This window comes from Rhodnius prolixus, unplaced genomic scaffold, assembly GCF_049639745.1.
Source record: "Rhodnius prolixus isolate KJV_2025 unplaced genomic scaffold, Rpr scaffold_5, whole genome shotgun sequence".
NCBI lineage: Eukaryota > Metazoa > Arthropoda > Insecta > Hemiptera > Reduviidae > Rhodnius > Rhodnius prolixus.
The window spans coordinates 2,328,294-2,348,810 of NW_027411624.1; the positions used below are offsets into that span (position 1 = coordinate 2,328,294).

At 34.0% G+C, this 20,517-nt stretch overlaps 2 protein-coding genes across 9 annotated transcripts in view; both read right to left on the reverse strand.

The window, feature by feature from the left end:
* Positions 1–4,486: 4,486 nt before the first annotated feature.
* LOC141458888 (odorant receptor 49a-like) lies at positions 4,487–11,724 on the reverse strand. Of its 4 annotated transcripts, none has more exons than XR_012461262.1 (9): positions 11,596–11,724; positions 8,958–9,099; positions 8,293–8,431; positions 7,974–8,166; positions 7,299–7,522; positions 6,379–6,478; positions 5,804–5,891; positions 5,079–5,234; positions 4,487–4,927 (listed from the first exon to the last, which is right to left on the reverse strand). XR_012461262.1 is itself a non-coding variant. In XM_074137444.1 (9 exons), exons 1-8 carry the CDS (start codon positions 11,605–11,607, stop codon positions 5,064–5,066), a joined length of 1,089 nt encoding a protein of 362 aa, XP_073993545.1. In that variant the 5' UTR covers positions 11,608–11,724; the 3' UTR covers positions 4,487–4,927; positions 5,015–5,063. The 4 variants fall into 4 exon arrangements, 3 of the variants coding, with proteins under 3 accessions (XP_073993545.1, XP_073993544.1, XP_073993546.1); XM_074137444.1 differs by having other exon boundaries at positions 5,015–5,234; positions 5,784–5,891; XM_074137443.1 differs by having other exon boundaries at positions 5,784–5,891; positions 11,596–11,723.
* A 3,480-nt stretch (positions 11,725–15,204) lies between these two features.
* The window catches only part of LOC141458887 (uncharacterized), a 29,731-nt gene continuing 24,418 nt past the window's right edge, over positions 15,205–20,517 (reverse strand). The window contains exons 11-15 of one of the 5 annotated variants that reach the window (XR_012461259.1): positions 19,088–19,229; positions 18,422–18,560; positions 18,110–18,297; positions 16,760–17,614; positions 15,213–16,683 (exon numbers count right to left, since the gene is read on the reverse strand). Coding sequence is in view for 2 of the 5 variants with exons in the window: in XM_074137440.1 (XP_073993541.1) it covers positions 18,132–18,297; positions 18,422–18,560; positions 19,088–19,229 (447 nt within the window). In the remaining 3 variants the exon portion in view is untranslated. Of the gene's footprint in view, positions 16,684–16,759; positions 17,615–18,109; positions 18,298–18,421; positions 18,561–19,087; positions 19,230–20,517 lie in introns of those variants that run through there. The other 4 variants (XR_012461261.1, XM_074137440.1, XM_074137441.1 and 1 more) reach the window with 4 other exon arrangements.

The following is a 20,517-nucleotide window of genomic DNA, read 5'->3' on the forward strand; positions in this document are numbered from 1 at the left end:
TCAGCTGTTGATGCGCCAAAAAAAAAAAACAAAAAAAAAACAACGTACATACCGACTTTATTTTTTGTTTTTGACATCTGATTTAAATGTGAGTTAAGCGCAACAGAAGGAAGTAAAAATTGTCGGTTAAGTCCATTATTCAATTAAACTGATTGGTACTTGACTTTATGCAGTAGTTAAGCATTAATAATATGTAATTAATAATTAATCTAGTTCGTTAATATTTAATGTAAATATAGTTTTCTTCAATTACATTGTTAATCTAGGTGTTCTCCCCACAATGTAATATAAAATAGATATGATATTTTTAGTTGGTGTTGAGAATGTTGGCTGCTCTGACTTACCTCCACTCTTACTTCTTAAAATGTATAACAATACACCAGCAACTAATTTGCAAATGAAAACAGCAAATAATAGTGCAGTGAAATCTGTGGGTGATACGAAGGTAAAATTAAAGGTAAACAATGACATAGTAGAATTTTCAATTCAAAAGGCAATGTACGTCCCTGATGTAGCAATAAATCTGCTCTCAGTTAGTAAAATTACAAGTAAGGGATTCAATGTCACCTTCAACAAATATGGTGCAAAAATCACTAATAATAGCAATATAACTATTGCCACTGCATCTAATGTTAACGGTATTTATCGCATGGATGCCCCATCAAATAAACTAGAGAGGTCAGTTGCTTGTTTTATTAAAAAACCGGAATATTTATGGCATAGGCGTCTTGGTCATTTAAATCGAAAAGGTATGAGACTACTCAAAAATATGGCTTTAGGCCTAGATGATGATATGCGTACAGAGGAAAACTGTACTATTTGTATCCAAGGTAAGCATTCAAGAACACCATTTAAATCTAGTACAAATCGTGCTAAAGAATGTCTTGACTTAGTGCATTCCGATCTCTGTGGTCCGATGGAACAGAAATCAATTGGAGGTTCACGTTATTTTATTACCTTCAATGATGATTATTCCCGAATGTTATTTGTATATTTTCTGTCTGAGAAAACTCAAGTATTTGAAGTTTTCAAACACTATTAACAGATGGTCGAAAATCAAAGTGGGAGAAAAATTAAGAAACTTCGAACAGATAATGGTTCGGAATATGTAAACAAAGAATTAGAAAAAAGTATTTAAAGGATTCAGGTATTGCACATCAAAAGTCCTGTAGATACACACCTCAACAATGCGGAGTAAGTGAACGAATGAACAGAACAATCGTAGAAAAAGCACGTAGCATGCTTTTTGACGCTAATCTTTCTAAAGAATATTGGGGAGAAGCGGTAAGTACAGCCGCATACCACATTAATCGATGTCCAACATCTGCAGTCAAGAATATGATTCCTTTAGAAGCCTGGAGTGGAAGAAAACCAAACCTATCTCACTTAAGAGTATTCGGTTGTGAAGACATGGTGCATGTTCCAAACTGCCAACGTAAAAAGTGGGATCCCATAAAACCATAAAACAAATAATATTATTCTATTCTTCTAAAATGTACTCATATCTCCTGATCTGAATGTGATGCCATCATCCACGGTAGTTTTAGACCCCTGCGGATGGATTTCTCTCTTTAGAACCATATTAGATCCTAAGACTTGTATATCTTCGATAGAAAGCGTTGCTGTAAGGAATTGTCTGCAACCAGTTATCTTGTTATGGTTATAAATAACAAATCTTTTTTCTTGATTTGTTTACATTCAGTTACCTCGTTTTTAAAAATAATATATCATCTAGGTCTAGCCTAGAACTGCTATTACCTTAAATTGATTAAGGACAGAATATTTATAAAGATTACCAACAAATTTGGTGTTTCCGTTTGCTGTTAAATAATCGTTGAAGACGGTGAACGATGTCAAAACAATCAGAGTTAAATGGATGATCAGATTGATGTAGAAGATTACCTTTTTATTAAATTTGTCAATTTCAGTGAAACGGCCTGCATTAACTGGATCTCTGAACACTTTATTGCATAACAGTTCCAATCTAGGATGACATAAACATTTGCTATTGTTAATAAGAGGAATATTTTAATAAATTGAAAAATATCAACTCACAAAAATAAATTACTCAATCACTTACCGATTTAGAAAATTGAAAACTTTCCTCTGATTTAGAAGTATTTTGAAAAATTTCCCAGACAGATGTAAAAAAATTATGCAATTTCCAAAAGGTTCAACAAACTCGTCAATGTCGTCCTTTACTACGTACGCTCGGGCACCTAAAATACAAAATGAAAATTTTAATTTCCACAACTAGAGCTAATACTGCTAATATTGCTGGGGGAATTTGTTCAATAGTTGATAAAAAGGATTTCTTAAAAGATCAGCAATGTAGTTCTGACTAGATTTTTCAACAGTTTAAGAAATTTAGATTTTTTTTTTTATATAATCAATTTTATATTCAAAAATCGCAGGAAATGCCAGGAGTCCTTTTCGAGAAACTCTCTAAAAGAGAACAATCCTGGGAGTGAAGTCCTACCTCGGATTGAGGAATTTTCCTCAAACCCTGATGTTTATTAGAAAATATAACCCTTCTTGTCATTACGCAACAGGGAATTACCCAAATATGGCATTTTAGAGAGTATATACGCATCCAATCAAGACGCCACGGTTGCCACCTGGTTGTCCGTAGAAAAGGAATAGAGTGCTACAACTCTTCACAGTTCAGGTTAAAACCAGGAGATATTATCTTGAACCTGGTGGATGCTTAATGAAACCTTCTCTTCCCAACATGTTTCTTCCATGTTAGTGCAAATTTACTCAAATCTGAATCCATCAACTGAGGAAATAGCTCGACGATATACACCAGTTCTTTGTTTGTTTTCCTCAGCTTAGAGTTTTCGTATCTTACTTACTTTCGGACCCTCTCTGACTTAATATAGTGAAAAAAACTACTTACCTCAGTTTGCATCGAATAATTACACAACGTACGAGGGAATATGGGTAAAATCCTTTCTAGAGTACGACATACAATTCATTTATTATAGTGCTAATAGATCTATACAGTAGATTACACCGCGAGTTAATTGCAATGTTCACATCAATACTTAAACAATGATTAATAAATTTCTCGATTATGTCAGATACCATTCTTCGGGTCTCGAATGTACAGTTCCACGAAAACAAATGTTCAGCACCAATTCTAACAAACAGAGCTTTTAGCTGAGAAACCCCGTTTAGTCCGTCCCATTGATTACTAAATCCACCAATTTAACTAAACAACTTAGTATCGGCAAACTGCATAGAAACGGAGAAAACGAACCAAATCATCAAAGAAATCATTGCGAAATGTACAAAAAAAAATGATGTTACCATAAATAACTGAAGTGTACAATACTTTAATGATAGATCATTTTAATAGATTAGTCTTAATTTATTCCCGTGACACTACATTCTAAACTAGGGTAGAAATTCGAGAGATGCCTCTGCGTTCTTCGAAGTAGTCCTGATGTACAAAATTACTTTCTAATAAAATTTCTTAATATCTCTTACATCCTGATGAAATGCTTTCTGTAAGAAGAGATTTTTGAGGCAAAATATACAACAAAATCAAATCGTTGCAATTGATGTAAATGAGAAGAACCAATTCCTTGAATTAAGCATATCATTTATTTCCAAAAACAAAAAATATACATAAGCTTTTGATAAATATAGTGAGGGAACAACACACGCTTTCGCTTAGTAAGATCCTTTGTCCCTTTTTAAATTTGATATTTTTATCCCTCCTCCTGTTTTCATTAAACTTTAGATAAACGCTCTCTTACATTGAAATAAAAAAGAGTGCGACGTAAAAGAAAGGACAAAACTCTAGAAGCTATTACTTAACCACACACACGAAATCACTGTGCTACGAAATTGAAGTACTTCAGACCAAGAATAGAAGAAAAACAATAGAGCAAACAATATCCCCCAGTAGTGGAAAATCAGAACAAAGTGGCAGAAGCATATGATAAAGAAAATGGCTTTAAATTAACAAACTAAAAGATCTACCAGTTTTATATTTTTACACCCAGCTTATGAGACGAAATATCACCAGAGGTCTACATACCAAGGACTACGGCCAGATAAAATACAAAATACATGAAGTTCAGAATCTAATCTTTTATCATTTAGTTTTCAATTATTTGAATAAATCAATGAATTGTGCAACATTTTATTTTTGTTACGGTTGTAATTTTTAACGATTTCATTTAATTTGAAAACAATGCAACTGCTGAAGATTTTTAATGTGTATCTTTTATAATGTACATTAATATAACATTGCCTAGCACAGTACTAATCTAATAAACATTTTTAGATAAGCAAGCTTAATTTTATTGCGGAATTCATGTCTAACTGATCTCTGGTGGACAATTATTATTATTACAAATTTTCTTTATTTTTTATTTTAGATCATTAAAAATTTTATTAATGAACTTAACCAAAGTGAAATGATACCAAAAATTACCTAAGGATAGATCTCAAACTTAGACGGCTGGTTGCGTAATTTCACGGTTATGTTTACATTGAACTATATTTAAGAGTGACGATAGGGTAAATAATGCTTTAAAGGAGAAATGACAGAATGAATGAAGGCTTATCTAGAAGTTAAACATGGTCGGCCTTTAGCCTAAAGTTATTGTTTTGAATGCAGATGCACTAATTATGTAAGGCGAATTCCTTAATTCTTAGTTTAGGAGAAGTGAGAGTGGTAATTCATGTTTTGGAAGCTGATGCTCCAGTAGCTCCAGAAGATCAGACGATCATGAAACTTGAAGAACAGTTTTTTTACTTTTAAAAAGTAAGAGAAAAAAGTAAGATATCTCCTCTTGAAAGCAAGTGTTCAGGTGCTCTAAATATTAGAAATATTTTCATTGAGCAACTCTAACTACTCAGCTGTTTCCAAGTTGCTCAACATTGTTGTGTACGAGTAGAATCCTTGAATTACCTGGAAACCACAACAAAACAAATAATTGTACAAACAAACTCTAATCAAACTACAGTATTATACTATTACTCTATTTACAAACAATACCTCAAAAGACAATGGTCTTGCTGCCAACAAAATTTTATATCCAATCAAATTATAAAAAAGTTACCATAGCCAAACGTCGTAAGTTGAACGTAACCAATCCTTTATACTGGAATTGAAGTGGTCTAGCTGTAACGGTCATTAAAATTATCAAATCCTTCTTTGCTGCAGGCTGTTCTTCATACCAGGAACTTCTGTACGCACTTTGATGTAAGTTCTCCACCTAGTCAATCATTATAAACTGCTGTTAACTTTTCTCAAAGAACAAACACAACTACAGTAAATGCAAATATTATTAGTTTAGTGAAAGTAATTTGCGAGTTTGCAATCTCAACGGAATTCCGTTTAAAGTGAGTGAAAAGAGTCTGATCTCCAACCCTAGTTAGGAGTAATTTTCGAAATCATATCAAAGTTTTGAAACTGAATTTTCTTCGGAAATTCATTGCAGTGTACCTAAGATGTTCCTTGTAAAAAGAAATAAGTAACAATAATAATAATAACAAAAAATGATTCATATTTAGTAAAATTGTGACGCTATCCATAGTCGTCAAAAGCAAAAACTATTTAGGGGTTGAGAGGAGGATCGTACAATATACGAGTATTGATTATTAACAAAAATTGATTGGTTCTGTAAAAACATATGCTCCTCAGCCCTGGAGATGACCTAGTCTAAAGCTTAGCTAAAGAAATAATAACTAAATTGATAAGTAGCAGAGAACTACCACATGGTTGCACAAATCTGTTCTTAAATGTAATTGACAGTTCATAATACCTGAGAATTAATTTCCTCACCGCAAGCGCACAGAAATGATGTTGCAAACAGTGCGACGAAAGCTTTATACAAACAGTCCACCCATCTTGAATCTCCACTTTTCAAATACTGAAATTCATAAAACAAAAAAAAATAGGTTCACAAGTCAAGGATGCTGCTTTCTGTTCCGTCTAGTAAGAGTATTTTGATCGTTACAGATTTTCAAAATTGTATTATCAAAAGGAATTAATGTTTCGAATTCTCTTGATAAAGAAATTATTTTATGTTAATGAAATCTAAAAGTTCGAACTGCCACATATTGATCAAGTTTCGAATTTTAGGCACACAATTATAATTACATCCTTACTAACATGAAGCAGGTAATAAGTAAGGATTAAAGATACCCTTCAAAGAAAAGCTTGTTGATAAATCACATATTTATAAGAGGTATGCAGCGATTCGATGAGAACTCTTTTCAGTATTATATTTTGTCTACGCTTAGTAAGTGAATGCTGTGCTAAGGCCACACTGTTCTTCAGCTTAAAAAAAATGATCTCCAATATTCACACCATCGAAATACTTCCATGTTGAATAAGAAAAAGTGAAGTTGTATTACCTTTATCAGCATGTAGGAGAATCCACAGGGCTGTAATGCTGATAGCAATATTTCCAGACAATATTGGCCAGACAATAGGTCGTTAAATTGCTGTAGTACTCTGAAACAAAGTTAGTTCGTGTCTTGATCAGGTGCTGCAGAGAATCCTGAAAAGGCAGTCAGGTGAATAAATTAAAAAAAAGTTTATGTGATTTCACACATCTCCCCTAGCGGTAATTTACCTAATTACTATCTTAACTGAATCAACCTTCTTCCTTAATTGAACTTAAAACCTATTTCTTACTATCGAACCTTCCGTATCGATATTCACAATATATGTATTTCACTGGGGTTCTAAATTTAGTACTGTGGATTGCCAGGAGGGCACCGTGGTATATACCGGAATTAGGAATTACATAGGAAGTTGGAAATTTTCATAATCCAATAATTCAGACAGGACAGAAGATATATTCCTAGCAAACAGGACAATACCACCGACTCAACAGGATGTAAACCGAAGATGACTAAAAAAAAATCTATCGCAAGATTAACTACTAAAACTTCACTCACTTTAAACATTAAAAAAAAAGTACATTTTTATATATTCAATTTATTATTGTAGTGTTTGTAAAATAGGGATAAGCTGCCTAAAATAAATATTGTGAAGCTTTTAGAACTGCACAATGTACAGAAACAGGGTTTAAGAAAAAACTAGAATTGGAAAACATTTCCAACAAAATTAAGAAAGCTCCAAGTTTGTAGTAACCAAGTGGAGTTTAAATCATCGGAAACATTTTTGAAACAGAAGAATCGTTTAAAACTTAATAAAGTCTTTTCAGTAAAGTGGCACATTCAGTCGGCTGATTTTCTCTAAAGTTGTTATATTAAAAGAAAGTAAAAGATGTCTGGCAATTTTCTAAAATTTATCATTTTTTACTTACTGTAAAATATTAATGTGTTGGCGGATAATGCTCTTATAGTTTGCTCTTTTCTCCTCCATTTTAGCTCGCAACACTTTTAGTAACGATGATATTTGCAGAGTGATTGTTACTAGCAGGGAAGATAACGCAGAAAACACAATTGCGCCAGTAAATGCTATTACCATACAAGCGATAACCGCTGCAACGTAAGGCCAAGATTTCTGGTGCTCCCAAGGAATCCATATCTGTAAATAGTTTTCAAATAAATAATAGTTTGCAACAAAAAGACTCATTGAGCCCAAATTAATTTTGCTTGGCCCCCTTTCCGCTAGGCGACACTAAAGTTGGCTCATGCAAACAGCTATGAAGCTGTTCCTATGATCTGAGGCATGGCCATGGAGATTCCAAGATGTTATCCTTGCTCTGATTTCCTGCTCTGTCTTGGGCTTTCTGAAAACCTCGGTTATTTATCAGGGATTATTGGGGGGGGGGAAGAACCCTCTTTGAGTGTTTATTCCCTGGTGAATCTGGTTGTTTCATCTCTTTTCTAGAGATTTTGTATGGTGAATAGTCTTGTCAGTCGTTCAAAAGATCTAAATAAAGGCCGCAGTGTCAACTCACAGAAACAAAAAGTGAATTGCCAGTGAAAACTCAACATCAAAAACACGACGGAAATGCAAAAAGAGGTATTAATACCGGTAACGTTAAAGATGCGGTTTCAGATGCAGACAGATAATCGTGCAAAACGTTGAGCATAGTAGAAATAACCGGAGCCAAGTGCATATTCAGATTCAGATAGTAGAGGATAGTTTTATTCATCTTGTCGGCCTTGGTGAAATGTTCAGCGTTGACAGAGTCACCGAGCACTTCCTGCCGTAGTTGTTCCAATCTGGGCAACGCAAACATAAAGCAATTTAAGGGCGTAAAGTTGAAATAAACTGTGCAAATTACTTCTTCTACTACCAATGTATAAATTACTAAATTTAAAATTAAATAATTATCATAAAAATATTACCGATCTAGTAATTTATGTAATTTCCTCTGATGTAGTAGTAAATAAAAGAATTTTCCAGATATATGGATGATCATTGCCCACAGCATCAGAGGTAGTATAAACTCGTTGAAATCATCCAATTTCTCATAAACTTTTGCGACTAAAAACAAAATAAAATTAGTAAACAAAAATGTTAAGAACAATTAAACCATTTTCTCTTTTCCCCAAACTCGAAATACAAAACAATTCTTTTTTTAAATTCTGAATTTCGAACTACAAAAATATTTCGAAAGTAGTAATACTTTTATGTTTGCGAACATGATCAGCGATCGTAAGTGGAGACGGACGACTATGCGTTAATATTAAATAAAATTCAAGGCCAAGCCCTGGAAATGATCCCAGAACCCCAACAGATATTTAGCTTTACGGGTTCCGCTCGGCGCTGCTGTGGCGCCTTAAGAGCAATAAAACATAATAGCCAAATTCACTCAATTTAAAGAAAACAAAAAAAAAGTGGAAAAAACCACATGGCAAGAAAATTTGGCACATTGGTTCCATTTGGCCCAACATGCTCGTCAAAAACGTGTTTTTTAAAATTCTGTATCCAACATGACCAAAAAACGTAAAAATAATCTTTCCCAAGAAAAAGAGTTATACCCGGCATTAAACAAATCAAGAACTCTTACCAGTAAGAAGACCCATCAATATCAGCATGATGGAATGGTGAGTGGCGATGATTACAGTCCAAGGGCGGCCTTCTTGATTCAATAGTCCACATCTTGTCAGTAAGTCGAAGATTAACTGTATTGATGAAAGCCTTTTAAAATTCTACAAGAGACAAGAATTTATATAAGTGACATATTTGTATTGGAAGTTTAAGTAAAAAAATTAATCTCAGTGATTCTGATTCCTCTCCCCCCAATATACAGGGTGACCAAAGTTATATGCTCCACACACTTTTTTTTTTAACGGCGGGAAATTTCGAAAAAATAAAAAACACGTATTTAATCATTATTAGTCTAGTTTAATTTCAATGATTGACCCATTTTTTTAAACCCCTGTATCTCGAGATACAGCATTCAACTTCTATTTTTCAAATGGAACGTTATATATTTTGTTGCATATTTTTGTACTATTTGAGCTCCAAAAAACAACAAAAAATTTTTTTTTGAAATCGGTTAGGTTTTTTAAAAGTTATAGTAATATAAAATATGAAAAACAAATTTCAGTTTTTTGTTAAAATTACTTTATTTTTTTTTAAAGAATCTGTTCAAACTGGGCACAATCAACGGATAGGCAAGCCAAAACTCTAGACTCCCACGCTTTGCTTGTAGCAGCACTTATGGTGGCGAAGTCAAGATCTAGGCAGGCTTCAGTTATTCGACGTTCAGGTTGTTTTTTCTACAAACGTTTGGTGTGGAGTTCTAGGAAATCAACTAATCGGCCCATACTTCTTCAGAGAGAACTTAACTGGTGAAAGGTGTCCAACTTTTTTTTAAGAGACATTTTGCCAGTTCTGCTTGAAGATGTTCATTCTACAACGTCGGATAGATATGTATTTTCAACAAGATGGTTGCCCGGCGAGAGTGGTTCGAGGTTAGCTGGGCAGAAATTTCCATTTAAAGTGCGTAAGGACTCATTGTCCCATCCAATGGCAACCTCGATCTCCGGACTTGACCCAAATGGACTATATTTTGTGGGGATACCTAAAAAAATAAAGTGTAAAGTATCCTTAATTCCGTGGCTTCAGTCGATGATCTGAAACGTCGAATTACTCTAGCCTGCCTAGATCTTGACTTCGCTACCATAAGTGCTGCTACAAGCGAAGCGTGGGAGTCTAGAGTTTTAGCTTGCCTAACCGTCGATTGTGCCCAGTTTGAACAGATTCTTTAAAAAAAATAACGTAATTTTAACAAAAAACTGAAATTTGTTTTTCATATTTTAAATTACTATAACTTTTGAAAAACCTAACCGATTTCAAAAAAAATTTTGTTGTTGTTTTTAGGAGCTCAAATACTACAAAAATATGCAACAAAAAATATAACGTTCCATTTGAAAAACAAAAGTTGGATGCTGTATCTCGAGATACAGGGGTTTAAAAAAAAGGGTCAATCACTGAAAATAAACTAGACTTAAAATGATTAAATACGAGTTTTTTATTTTTTCGAAATTTCCCGCCGTTAAAAAAAAAAGTGGGTGGAGCATATAACTTTGGTCACCCTGTATATATATTTAGTTTAAAACACACACACGACCTTCTCTTACACTTTTTCTCACAGACGTAAGTAACAATTTCTGAAATGCAGGGGACACGGCTAACCTGGAACCCATCTGGGTTAAATGTGCAAGACAATTGTTTCAAGTTCTTAACTTACAAACAGTAAAAAAATGAAGTTTTTACCCTTTTGCAATGCCTTTTTCTACAAACTCAAGCATTTTAACAACTCTATACCAAAGTTTTAACAACTCTTACAAAGGAAATTATTCTGATAATAAAAAAAAGGATAATAATTTTAGATATTACTTAGAGACAGACCTTAGATGAATACCTGCAGACCTCAAACGCTTACTTCTGTTGCTGATGAGAGAAATTCTGTAAAGAAACCAATATCGGTCTTCTCTCTTTGCCAAAGTACCTCTAGATTTCCCTTAGAAGTGAATGGAGTAGTCACTTAATCAAGAATCTTGGTGTCCCCCACAGGTATCACAGTCTAACAACACAAACTCTCATAGCCAGTCGCATCCTAATGCGACCTATTTCGGTTTAGCGAATCCACTGACGAACTCAAACTCCAGATATGTCACATTTAAATATTGGTTTATTTTTTAAACTGTGATTTTGTATTGACTCGATTCACAATAGATTCTTTTAAATCATAATGTATTTATCTTTTCTTAAACCACTTCTTCTAGAATGGAATGGATACACCACAGAAAATTTGGTAACCTTGTTAAATAGTGTATGATTTATTTATTTTTTTAAGTTTATGGGACAGGATTTTTCGTCTCTAAATCTCTAATTGCTTGACTAAATCCTTTAATCTTATAGGAATTGTGTTTAGGTTAGTAGAGGGCACAGGACTTATCTAAGATTGAAAGTTATATCCTGGAATTTCGCAATGAAGGAACACTAGTGTTTACTACCTGAGCACCCGCGTTCAAAGCTATCAATTATATTTTTATTAATTTAGTTCGAAATGAGTATTTTTGTTTTAATAATATTATCTGATTAAAAATTATTTTTAATTATTAAAATATGAGAGATTTTTCAGAAAACCAAGAGCAATGAAAGACCTTTTTACAAAGAATTAAAACAAAAATTACCGGGAAAAACATTGGTGTAATCAATAGCGACCAGCCAGTGAGAACTGAACTACTCACTCAGCTACCTTCACAACATCAATATCTCTCCCAGTCCATACTCGGCTATTTACTGAATTATCAATTTTTTAAACAGCCCTTTTAATTGCAGTCTTTCTGTGTGCCGTTGGGCGCTCTAGTTTGTTTCATCAAAGTATACCACCAAATTAGCAAGTAAACGATGAATTTTTCAACAGAAAATATAGCCGGGAGAAATGACTGGGTATCTGAGGTGACATCGTCAATAATTTACCAGAGCAGTATTTTGGTTTAAATTACAGTTCTTAACATTCTCACCATATACTGGGTACGTTGTTAACGTTATTTTAGTGTTCCTAAACTAACTTTACTACTTTTATCTATTTCCTTCCGATAATCATCTAAATATATTTATATTCTGAAATTCAAATTTTATTCCTGTTCTGTAAGGACGACTTTTTTTTAAAATTATTAATGTTCAGTCCCAAGATTTGAGTAGAAGCGCCTTTTTCTGCGATTCACATGGGTTTTTCTAGTCATAAGGCTTTACAGAATCTCTAAGAACCTTACTACAGATTCATAAAATAATGGATTTATTGCTCTATTTGAAAATAATACTCTCATAAATATCTGAGATCTTAACTTAGGTATTCAATATTTATTAAATACCACTCAAATCATCCATGCGTACGGCGACTATATTTTTTTGTGGAAAATAAAGGATGTATCAAACAATATAAAAAAATTACCTTATAAAATTCATAACTTTATAGTCTTGATTAGGAAAATAGTGCACCACAACAAAGCATACATTAAAATTTTAAACAGTCTTAATTATTACACGTAAACACATTGAAAAAATATAAATAACTAATTGTAATACTTTTTAGTAGAATTAATTTCTATTAATAGCGCCGTTTCACGCTTTAAAAAGTCATAAAATTGCATACAACTCTTCTGTAACTTGCATTTGACGGAAATACATGCTTCTATTGTGCTAATTTGAATTTGCGCTTACAGGAAAGGGAACAAACAATTCTCAAACTTTATGAAGAGTGGAAACATTTTTGTAGTAAGCTAGTTCTATTCCAGGGTGACTTAATGAAACAAACATTTAAATATTTACTTTTAGTAAAAACTCATGAAGAAATTAGAAATCCAGAAGTAGTTATGCTTAAAACTTTCATAGATAACATTCAGTCCGAATTTGAAACCTGATTTCAGAACTTTAAAACCCATTGTCCTATATTCAGTTTTAAAATAAACTAACTTATTATATCAAATAAGCTTTTATATCTAACAAAGGAGGAATGAAAACAGACATAGATTTCTTTCGGAAAACTTATTGAAAAAGTGAGATAGAGAAGTAAGCATGTAACAGAGTAAGCAGCGTAATCAAATTAGCTATCAGGAAGTGGTATATTCAAAATGGAGAGGGGCTAAGATGAACTTTGGGAGAAAATGCATCCACAAAAGATTGTCTACAAAGATGGAAATGGATTCCTATAGTAAATGCTGTAAAAGAGTCGGTACAAGAAAGGCTAACAGATGCCTGAACCCGACAGCAGGGTAGACGACGGTTTTTCGTCAAGAAGAGTTGAAACGAAAGGTTGAGGTCTGCTGAATTTCACTTTGACCAAATCTCTCCTCGATGCTCTTCTTTCCGGTTCCAGCTGAGTTCCGGATTCGCGAATGGCTGACACCTGTGGTAGCGGTTTCCTGGTTTGATGACCTAATGCGGGTTCAAGTAGGCCTTTAGCTGGAGGCTCTCTATATCTTGCCGCTCTCGTGAGTCCATATCTCAAGGTTGCAGAGAACTGATTCCAATTCTTTCACCGATGAATAGGTAGCCTGCTCGAGGTGAGGTAGATGATCACTCTTAATATTCTTCTCCAGTATTCTCAGCTTTTGTTCTTCTGTCAGAGGAGTGCTCAACCGATTAAATAGACTTGTTATTTTGGCTATGAACAACGACGGCGTCTCGTCCTACCCCTGTGTTCGTCTGCGTATTTCTTCCATGAGCCGGTCGTCATAGTCAGGATCTTAAAAGGTTTTCTTTAATCCGTGCAACAACTATTGCCATGAAGAGAATTCTTGCCTCTTGGTTCTCAACCATATTTTTGCCATACCTGTTAATAAATAATCAAATCCTCGAAAAACTTCTTCCTGCGATACACTTCTTGAGACCATCCGTATTTCGACATCTTCCAGGAAGTTGGCCAAAGTGCATTCTGTTTCTTCAACTGAGAAAGTCAGCCCCACTTGTATAACTTCGGGTCCCTTCGAGGAACATGTTGCTTATTTTTTTTTCTCGGTTGGCTGGATCAATAACTCTTTAATTACTGTGTTATCAAAACTAGGGGAGATTACACTATGGTTTCTTTTCCTAGCTCTCTTAGATAAGGTGGTGTAAGCCGAAGGTCGTTTGTCACTCCCGCCGCTCTTGCTTAATAAGGAAAATTCTTTAAGACTATCCAAAGTTGGAGCCAAACTCCCCGCTAGGACAGCGAAAGAATTATTAGCCAACAATTGTTTTGCATCTAGATATGAGATATTCTTTTCTCCCATTAACTGCTTTAGCGATTTCTCTTTTTTATATCGTGGGCAAACATTCACATTAGACGCCCTATGAGTACCACTAATGCAGTTCACACATTTGGCCTGGTTATCTTCCGAACATGCAGATACATCATGGTTCATGCCACATTTCTCGCATCTTTTATTCCCTTTACACTGATCCTGGAAATGCCCAAATCGCAGACAGTTTTTACACTGTACTACGTTTTGAATATACTTGTTCACTTCACACCTTACGTAATAGATATATACATATTGCGGTAATTGCTGCCCTCTGACTGTAATCAAAACAGATTGGGTGGGCACCAATTTCACTTTGTCAGTTTCCCTATCTCTAACTTTCCGTTTCAATCTTCGCGTTTCTAATATTTCTTAATGAATGCCAGGTGGACCTCTAAGAACCTCTTTTATTTCGGCCTCAGACAATTCAGTATCCACTCTCCTAATTACCCCTCTCCTTTGCAATAGATATCTCGGTATGTACAAATTAAATCCTTTATCTTTGAGCAAAGAAGATTCCAGCAATTTATAGGCTGAGACTCCATTATTCAATTCAACCCTTAACCTATTTATGCCAATTTTTTTTATGTTGTCAATATTTTGTGAGATTTCTGCGTGATGTTCAAAAAGTAATTTTCCAATGGTGTATCCTAGCGATCCCTTTTTGGTCTCGTTTGGTACTTTCTATAATTATGTGAAATGGCCCTAAATCAGTAGTGCTATTCTCTATAGTAATTGTACTTTTACATACGGGCACTGTATGTATCTGCTTTGGAATAGCATCGTTAAAACTTACCACTTTATCCAGCCTTTTCCACTTCATCTCCACATCATCGGGTGGCCTTCCCGATACTTCCCCACAATCCAAGTTCATGTTTAAGGAAAACTTACCTCTTAAAATTTAAGGAAAAGAAAACTTGAAGGTAATAATAACACACTCGAAACACACTATGTACACACACACACACCCACATACCTACAAAACCACAGAGTACTGTCTGTATCACTACGACCAAGTTGCAACTTTGGTTCGCTGCACTCAACCGCTGTTACACAAAGTCTAAGGAATATATTTCATAGATGTTATGTAACTCCAAATTAGCCAAACAAATCTGATGTGTTGCTATGAGAGGTCCAAAGGGTTTAAATAAAGATTCAGGGTTATGAAAATCTTATTATTGATCACAAAAAAAAAAGTATTTTTACAAAAAAAATAATACAATAACGCAAACCCTGCTAAATGCTAATTTTAAGGGGAAAATACAAAACTTGATTAATAAAGGTAATGAAATAATTATCGATATCTCCGTAACTGACGGAGTTTTACAAGAAGAAATTTTGAGTCCCCTCCTCTTCTCCTTGTACGTGTCTGATATGTGGAATTTTTTACTAGCCAAAATTCTATCGGTCTCGCTATAACTGATGTAAAAGATCTACATATGATATTATTTGCAGACGAAATGGTGCTACTCTCACCTACCTGGATTGGGGCCCAAAGAAATCTTAATATACTTCACGATTATTGTACTGAAAATAGCTTAACTGTGAACATAAATAAAACTTTTGCAATGATGTTTACTAAAGGAGGTAATTCTTCTAACATTAAACGTTTAATGTATAACCTAAAACCGATTGAATTTTGTAGTCAGTTCACCTACTTAGGCGTCCCGTTTTTTCGTTCTGCTAAATTCATTAGAACATGTAAACACTTTCTAGCTAGAAATGGTACTGCTACAGCTGTAGTTCTATCCTTGTTGCGATCATCTAAATGCGATGATTGGAAAGCCAGAATCCATCTGTATGACGTCATCTCTGAGAGCATGTTTTTATATCTATCGGAAGTTTGGGGTCCTTGTTATTCTCATGTTTTGGAGAGAGGCCAATTAAGATTTTTAAAATTATTATTACACCTTTCACGATCCACTCCTAACTCATACATTAGACTGGAAACTGGTAGATGTCACACACACTTTAGAATTTTTAAACGCATGTTGAATTGGTGGCAATCTTTACTTGAAATGCCAAATTTTCGATTGACTAAAATATGCTATTCTAGACTGCTGGAACTGTGTAATTATACCGTGCCATATAATTGGGCGGCAGAAATGAGAAAATATTTAATTTTTTATAGGATCAGATCATATTTGGCAGTCTCAGGATGCCCAATTAGTTCATGATAACTCCCATAATTTGTTAGTCTCCTTCAAAAACAATTTGTTCAGTAGGATATAGATTTAGTTTTAAACAGTCGTTATAGTAACATTTACAGATATTTTTGTAACTTCTCTTACTCTTGTAAACTCTATCTTACTTTCAATGCTCACATTAACAAATTGAGGCTAATCGCACAACTACATTAATCTCATAAAAAATGTTTCAATATTTATATAAATAAAGAGAAATTTCGATTTGACACCACCCAGTTTTGTATATTTTGTAATCTGAACCAGCCTGATGATTTAGCTCATAACTTTATAGTCTGTCCAGCATTTGATTCTATAAAAAATAAATTTATAATTAAACATTTTCTACCTTCCATTAGTAATGAGCAACAATTAATAAATTTATTGACCTTCTTGGAGCCAGGGCATTTGTCTAAATTAAATGATATTTTCTTATTTTTTACTAACTTGTTGGAATACAGAAAACTGCTTATTTAGATTAATTAATTGTTGATATTCTATATTACTGATAATTTATTGCTTTTCTCTACACATATGTTTGCACATTTATTTCATTTGCTTTTTTTTTTTTTTTTTACTATTAATATTAATTTTTGGTTAGTAGATTATGTTTATTTGCAAATTGCTTTGAGTTTTAATTTATTGTCATTATTACTATTATTTTTCTTTTCTTATACATTTTGTATTACAATTATTATAATTATTAATATTTTTATTTTACTTTATTTTTATTATATTTATTTCTTTGATTTGTTCACTTTTAATTTAGAAAATTTTCAATTTACTTGAGATAGGTATGCTAATTTGTAAATATTATGTTTGATTCTTATTTGATGGATAATTATTCTTATTTATTATTACTACTTTTCAGTTTACTTTTTATTTATTTTCTTTTCATTAAAACTCTTTTATGTTATTTTATGTTTATATCATTTATAAATTTTTATAACACATTTACAGTTTTAAACTGGGCCAACCCCTTAGTATGTCCCTGAATGTAACGGAATCAAATTAAATACTTATTGTAAAATATTAATGTGTTGGCGGAAAATGCTCTTATCGTTTGCTTTTTTCTCCTCCATTTTAGCTTGCAACACTTGTAGCAACGCTGACAGTTGCAAGGTGATTGTTACTAGCAGGGAATATAACGTAGCAAATACAGTTACGACAGTAAATGAAACAACCGTAGGAGCGATTACTGCAACGTAAGGCCAAGATTTCTGGTGCTCCCAAGGAATCCATATCTGTAAATAGTTTTCAAATAAATAATAGTTTGCAACAAGACGACTCATTGAGCCCAAATTAATTTTGATTGGCCCCCTTTCCGCTAGGCCACACTGAGAGTTAGCTCATGCAAACAGATATGAAGAAGTTCCTATGATCTGAGGGATGGCCTTGAAGATACAAGATGTTATCCTTGCTCTGATTTCCTGCTCTGTCTCGGGCTTTCTGAAAACCTCGGTTATTTATCAGGTGTTGATGGGGGGGGGGAATACCTAGAACCCTCTTTGAGTGTTTATTCCTTGCGGCTCCTACTTCAGCTTCTAGATCTTCCATGGTGAATCTGGTTGTTTCATCTCGTTTCTAGAGGTTTTGTATTGTGAATAGTCTTGTCAGTGGTTCAAAAGATCTAAATAAAGGCCGCAGGGTCAACTCATAGGAACAAAAAGTGAATTGCCAGTGCAAACACAACATCAAAAACACAACGAAAATGCAGAAAGAGGTAACAATAATAATACCGGCAACGTTAAAGATGCAGTTTCAGATGCAGACAGACAATCGTGCAAAACGTTGAGCACGGTAGAAATAATCGGCCAAGAGCATATTCACATTCAGATAGTAGAGTACGGATTTATTCATCTTGTCGGCCTTGAAATGTTCAGCGTAGACAGAGTCACCGAGCTCTTCCTGCCGTAGTAGTTCCAATCTGGGCAACGTAAACATAAAACAATTTAAAGGCGTAAAGTTGAAATAAACTGCAAATTACTGCTTCTCTTATTAATGCATAAATTACTTAATTTAAAACTAAATAATTATCATAAAAATATTACCGATCTAGTAAGTTACGCAATTTCCTCTGATTTTTTAGTAAATAAAAGAATTTTCCAGATATATGGGTGACGATTGGCAACAGCAAGAGAGGTAGTATAAACTCGTTGAAATCATCCACTTTCTTATAAACGTTTGCGACTAAAAACAAAATAAAATTAGTAAACAAAAATGTTAAGAATAATTAAACCATTTTCTCTTTCCTCCAAACTCGAAATACAAAACATAATTTTTTATTCAAATTCTGAATTTCGAAATACAAAAATATTTCGTAAGTAGTAATACTTTTATGTTTGCGAACATGATCAGCGATCGTAAGTGGAGACGGACGACTATGCGTTAATATTAAATGAAATTCAAGGCCAAGCCCTGGAAATGATCCCAGAACCCCAACAGATATTTAGCTTTACGGGTTCCGCTCGGCGCTGCTGTGGCGCCTTAAGAGCAATAAAACATAATAGCCAAATTCACTCAATTTAAAAAAAAAGTGGAAAAAACCACATGGCAAGAAAATATGGCACATTGGTTCCAACCTGAAAATATGGCCCAACATGCTCGTCAAAAACGTGTTTTTCAAAATTGTATATCCAACATAACCAAAAACTTAAAATTATTATTTCCCAAGAGAAAGAATTAGCCCCGGCATTAAACAAATCAAGAACTCTTACCAGTAAGAAGACCCACCAATATCAGCATGATGGCATGGTAAGTGGCGATGATCACAGTCCACGGGCGGCCATCTTGATTCAACAGTCCACATCTTGTCAGTAAATAGTTGATTAACTGTATTGGTGAAAGCCTTTTAAAATTCTGCAAGACAAGAAGTTATATAAGTGACATATTTGTATTGGAACTTTAGGTAAAAAAATTAATCTCAGTGATTCTGATTCCTCCCCCCAAAATATATATATATTATGACGTAACGTCAAGAAATTAAGTTGCCAATCAGTAATAATAATAATGATAATGACAATAATACGGTTGATAAGAATAATAATCACAATTAGAGCAGTAATAATGGAAAAAATGAAGAGCTATGTAGTGTTGGAAAAAAGAAGTTCAGTGGGGAGAGGTGGTAAGCGGTGGAGAGGGAATGAAGATGAAGAGGGGAGCCGAAGCGAGCCAGATAGAGTAAGTCAGTGTTTGGCGAGAGAGGGAGAGCGCCCAGTTACTGGTAAATAAAGAGAGCTCGAGTCCTTGTGAACAATAGGCCGTCACTTTTCTCCACAATTTGGTCAGATCACTAAAGCCACCTTGGAGACTGCTCGACCGAACCTCTGGCTGAAGCCACTACACGACGTGAACCATCGGCGGAAATTGGTTGGCGTGCCGCCCTTCAGGTACTCTGGTGTAGTGTGGTACCCTCTCCCCGTCTAACTACCGGAACGGCCAGAACTATTAACTAAAGAACCAAAATAACTAACAAGCACCCCTTCGGGGCACTAGAAGTTTAATTTTTGTTAGAAGTTATTTTATTTTTGTTACGCATTTCCTTTTAGTTATCTAATAATATGTAAAATCAGTTGAACCGAGAGTAGGTGAAGGATCCTTCCTTCGTTTCTTATTGGTTGCAATTTTTTTGTGTTGTGTATATGTTTGGTAGAATATAAGGTTGTGTATATGTTTGGTAGAATATAAGGTTGTGTATATACATCGTTGGGTCATATCTATTTTACACTGGTATTATCATTATTATTATTATTCGTTCCTCGCGGGAGCGAGGAGTCACGGCCCGGAAGTTCCTTGCCCTTCCTGGCCACATCAGCTTAATCGCGGTCTACTAGCTGACACTATCATTGATAGCGTCGCAATATATATATATACACATATACATGTAGGAAAGAAGAGAGTAGATAATACTTAACAAGAAAGAAAGAAAGAAAAACAAGGAATCACTTCAATAATAATCAATATACAATAATATATTTTCTCGCCTTTACACCTTTTCGTCTTAAAACACACATTCAATATAATATATTTTTAACGCCTGGAAAAATACTATAGACAAAACAATATCTTTTTCCGTTGCCATCAATATAAATATTTCCATTAACTAGTATTTTAAATAAAATAAATTTATCAGGGGGTGCCTCCACTG